This window comes from Limulus polyphemus, unplaced genomic scaffold (genome assembly GCF_000517525.1).
Source record: "Limulus polyphemus unplaced genomic scaffold, Limulus_polyphemus-2.1.2 Scaffold2887, whole genome shotgun sequence".
NCBI lineage: Eukaryota > Metazoa > Arthropoda > Merostomata > Xiphosura > Limulidae > Limulus > Limulus polyphemus.
The window spans coordinates 24,847-30,006 of NW_013668497.1; the positions used below are offsets into that span (position 1 = coordinate 24,847).

At 31.1% G+C, this 5,160-nt stretch overlaps 1 protein-coding gene across 3 annotated transcripts in view; it reads right to left on the reverse strand.

Annotated features, from left to right (window-relative positions):
• Positions 1-5,160, reverse strand: part of LOC106468139 (protein Lines homolog 1-like) — a 55,671-nt gene that overhangs the window by 24,846 nt on the left and 25,665 nt on the right. For all 3 annotated transcript variants that reach the window (XM_022396446.1, XM_013928550.2, XM_022396445.1), the window contains exon 4: positions 2,742-3,039. In XM_022396446.1, the coding sequence (XP_022252154.1) occupies positions 2,742-3,039 (298 nt within the window). The remainder of the gene's footprint in view (positions 1-2,741; positions 3,040-5,160) is intronic.

The window sequence follows — 5,160 nt, forward strand, 5'->3', positions numbered from 1 at the left end:
TTAAAAATAAACTAAATGTGAAAATGTAAAAACTTACAATTAGGAATATAACCAAGAAAAAAAGATCTTTTAAGATTATTTGATGAAAAATTAAAGGTATGTACATTTTTTCTATTTCTTAATTTTAAATATTTCATTGCACTATACATTGATGATAATACTCAAAATATTCAGTCTGAGTGCAAATAACTACAATTAAAAAAGTAACAAATCTTTAGTTAAAATACTTATCTAAAATAATCTAATTTTTGTGTACAAAATACTTGAAATCTTTAACAAAATCTTAACAACTGTTTTGAAGATATATTAAGAAAGCTCAGAGTTATTGTAAGTATTGTTGAACTTTGTATCATTCTCCATACGAGAAATAAGTCACATGGGTACAAACTGCAACCATATGGTTAATTAAATGTACTTCCCAAGTAATTTTGTATATATCTGTCAGTAAGTGATTTATATATTACAGTAAAATTATAAAATATTGGTACCACAACCGACAGCTATTAAATTTTGTTTGGTACTTATTAGATATAGGTTATTGTTTTTTGTAAAACCGCATAATAGCATTTCAACTAATCTTTAATTTATTTTTCTCACGAAAAGCCATCCTGAAACACTTAAGAATGAAATATTCAAAAATATTTCTCTGATTGTGATGTTTCATTACACTTGTTACATTAACCCTATGTGCATGGTAATCAAAGTGCACATGCTATGACCTTTTACAGTGTTGTTCAACATAGTATTATATTTTTGATGTTAGATTTATTAGCTATTCATACATTACTCTACATTGCTGATATAGTAACAGCTCATGGTAGAGAAGAGTAAACACCAGATGTTATAATTTTTCTATACTGAAAATAATATTCTTGTTCAGTGCTGCCCTCTATATGAAAAAAATGTTTTGTGCATGCCACAAACCTTGAGACATCCACACATCTGAAACTGACTAATTCCAATGCATCTCGCATGCAAATTATCATGTGACAAACCTCCACCAATAACAATGCGACATTCTCTTGATGCATGTGACTCCTTCTATTCAATTCTACCAAACTATCACTTCGAGTATTGGCAGAAAATGGAAACACTGATTTTCAGTTGGGAGGAAGTTAGTACCTATCAGAAATACATTTTCAGTACAGGAAAATTATAACTTCCAATATGGTACATTACATCCGCTCATATAAATAGCTAGAATCCCACATTGAATAGGTGGAAGGACTGGTGCGAGGGAAGGAAAGAAGCATCCTCCGAAAGTGTCTGAAGGACACTCCCCAAAAGAAGATCTTCATAGTCGAAGATCAAACATGGGAGACAGCACCACTTCTAAACCAGGTATACTCTTCACCCAGGGTTGGCTTGTTCAGGAGGAAGTGGGGCAAGTTCAGGAGAAGGAGGTTGGTCCATATAATGATTAATTTCACTTGCAGCCTGTGATATAGTAGGAGGCATGATACTGGAAGTGGTAACATTAACCTCAGAATTCATAGTTGAACTATAAATCAAACAAAAGTGTTTGATTTATAAAAATTCAAGAGTGAGAAAAAAAAAAGTTAACTGAAAAATTCTTCCACAATCTATAGATAAAAAAATTAATGACGAAGTTCCACTTGGAAATTTAAGTAATTAAAAGTCATAAATTTAATTCATATGAACAGCACCAAAACAAAAATGTCTTGACACAAGTACTGCCAAATGAGAAGTGATAGTTTGGTAGAATTGAATAGAAGGAGTCACGAGTGTGTGTTGCGCTCTTATTGGTGGTGGTTTGTCACATGATAATTTGCATGAGAGATGCATTGGAATTAGTCAGTTCCAGTTGGGTGGGAGTTTCAAGGCTTGTGGTATGCACAAAACATGTTTTTTGAATATAGAGGGCAGCACTGAACAAAAATAGCTATTTATGTGAGCGGAGGTAATGTACCATATCAGAAAGAATATAAATAGATAGTGAAAAAAGTGTAAATATGCATTTTGGAAGTTCTGGAGGTTAAGTAAATGCAATATGTAAACTATACAATGGACAAAACTATTTCTAATTTTCATATTAACATGAATTTGCACTCCAACTTATTAAAGTCTGAGTCAGACTGACATTGTCAATTCACAGACATATATTGACAACACACCTGATTTTTTACATACAACAGACATTTACATCATAATAAAAGTTTGCCATATTTTGTGTAGATAAACTTAGTACATTTGTAATTATAGTCAATATTTGTAATGGACCGAGTCTGTACACATTTGATTAAAAGCCTTGCCAGGTTTAATCTTGTAAAGGAACAGCTTCTTCAGCAGTGGTTCATAACAAAGTGTAGTTTGAGTGATATGTTAGTAAGTCCTATTTCTATTAGATCTCTGTTGTACTAGTCAAAAGTGAAAAGTTTCTAATCTTCTACTGATGTTCCATCACATTGGTTAAGCTACATGGAGTGATATTTGACCAACTTTCTTATCCTACACTATACAACTAAAGTTATTTCTCAACTAAGCAAATACATGGAAATTGCTCACAATTCTTACAATATAATCAACTTGGCAAATAACATATGATATTTTATCAAAGTAAAAAAAGACAACAAAATGACACACATAAACTGACAAAAGAATACCAGTAACATTTAGTATTCAGCAATCTAACGAAATAAATCTTATACATCACATTCAGGATAGAATCAACTTTCCTTGAAACAGTGGGGGTAAAAATTGGCTCAACAATCGATACTAACCTTGCTCCCAACTATCAGTAAGAACGTCTATGACTTCTTTACACCAATTAGGATGAAAATTTTTCTTGAGACCACTATCTACAGCCATTACTGAATTGTATGAGTTTGAAGAATGTGTCAAAATATCACAAAGGAGACTTAGTTGTTCTGGATCAGTATTCTCCAAAATTCTGTTTTTTAGACATTCTAAACTGTTACATAAATAGCCCAAACTGGTAGGTAATAGACAAAAATATGTGGTTAATGCCTTCTTCGCAGCAAACTTGACAATTTTCTCTTCACTTTCTAGAAACATAATCTAAAAAAGAAAAATTACTATAGTATATAAAATACCCAAGTTTTGTTACTCTAAAACTACAATATTTAAGCAGGTAATGAAAGCACGTGACATTACACAATAATCAAAAATAACAAATAAAAAAACGTTAACTACTCTACTAACAAGTTTGAAATTTACATTAGCATTTTGTTGACTGCAATATAAGATATGATAACTGTAATGTTATACAACTTCAATATAATTTAAAGATATATATTACATGTAAATCATGCAAATAAGCTGTTGGTATTCAAACAAAGCGAAAGAAGTAACTGTTTCATTTTGAATGTACTTAACGATTAAGGAATATTTTATTACAAGCTACCACTTTTACAGTAGGGAAGATTTGTTTTTAGAACAGATATGATGTTTCAATCACAGGTGTCATTCTCAAGTACACAAGTTGTAACAGTAAAGAAGGATTCAGTATTTTAAATACTAAATGCTAGTACTAAATACTTTTTCATCATGATTCTCACCTCCCCCATAAAAATAAGCATGCAAAAAAGCATGTCTTAATACTTGTATGCAAGTAAATGTCAATATCATGGATGTTACAGTTATCACAAAATCAATTTACAGATGCTTACATATTACAACAAAATGCAAACCTATTCCAGACTCATAACAAAGAATATGTTTCTACAGAACTACCGACTTCAACCATACAATTTAAATATGGGCCTGTGGAATGAAAATTGCAAACTTAGATATAATCAAGACATACGGCCAAAAAAACAACCTGCAGGACCCACTGTGTATTATTAACAGGACAGTTTAGCAATTTCCCACCTCCTGTAAGTTGGACTGTGTAATCCAAACTATCATATATTTTCAATGGATGTGCTCTACTGGGCTTACTTCACATACCAAATTCAAAGACAATCCATTAAGAAATACCCATGATATAATACCTCCAATTTTGAATGAGCTTCTTTTTCACACCAAAAGTATGGAAAGTTTATTTGATATAGAAACATACTTAACATTTATTGATTTTTTTCAGATTTTGTACACTGATAGATCTTTATAACCTATAATTAGGAGTCTCATTTGGTGTAAATATAAGCTAATAAAATTTAATGAAAATTTTTGTGCTATCAGTCTAACATTTTTACTACAGCTACACCTAAAATGTGGACCATTTTTAGTTCTTTGTCCTTCGGATTAAAGACAGCTGATTTAGAGCAACAAAACTATAAGGTAAAAGGACATGCAGATACATAAGTACTAGTTAGGCCAAGCAAACTAGATTAATAATTTCTAGCTCAAGTTTTCAAAAGAATCATACAGGTAGACAGTTATTATTGATTGCAAACTTTTAGCAAAAATTTACTAAACTTTATGAAATTATTCTAATTAAAGAGTGTTTAGTTTCACATGATATTAGCTTAAGCAATTCACATAAATAATTATGCTTAATATGGCTGTACTGAATGCATGGGGGTGATAATAAGAAACTGTTAATCTAAATTACATGAAGCTTGTATAAAGGAAGCTATAAACACTGTTTTAGAGAGGAAAACCTACCACCAATAATTTTAAAGAATCAGGTTGGTTCTGTGAAGTAAAGGTCTGTTCTATATAATAGGGTTGTGATCCTAAAGCTAATCTTGGTTACTATTGCATGTCACTTTCTTACTTGCTGTGATTTGTTGGTGTGAAAAAAAGGTGTGGCCAAAAAAACAAGGATTGAGTGTGCAACTTAAAAAGGAATGAAATCAAAATTGGCAACCAAACTGGTAGCTACACTTATAGCATTGATAAGAATTTTACAGCAAATATCCATTCATTAGTTTCCTAGGTCAAATATTTTGTTTTACCCACCATCATGCCCAAAGTTTAACAAAAAATGTGGCCTGGCTGACTAATGAATGAATATTTGCTGGAAAATTCTTCTTAATGCTGTAAGTATAGCTACCAGTTTGGCTGCCAATTTTGATTTCATTCCATTAAGTTGCACGCTCAATCCTTTTTTGGCTGAAAATTTTTTTCACACCTAAATTGTATTTGATTAGATACTTTATAACAACATATTAAATTTTGTAGAAAACAGCTTGTGTGCAACAGCAATTATTTTTCATCATTTTTATAATTATA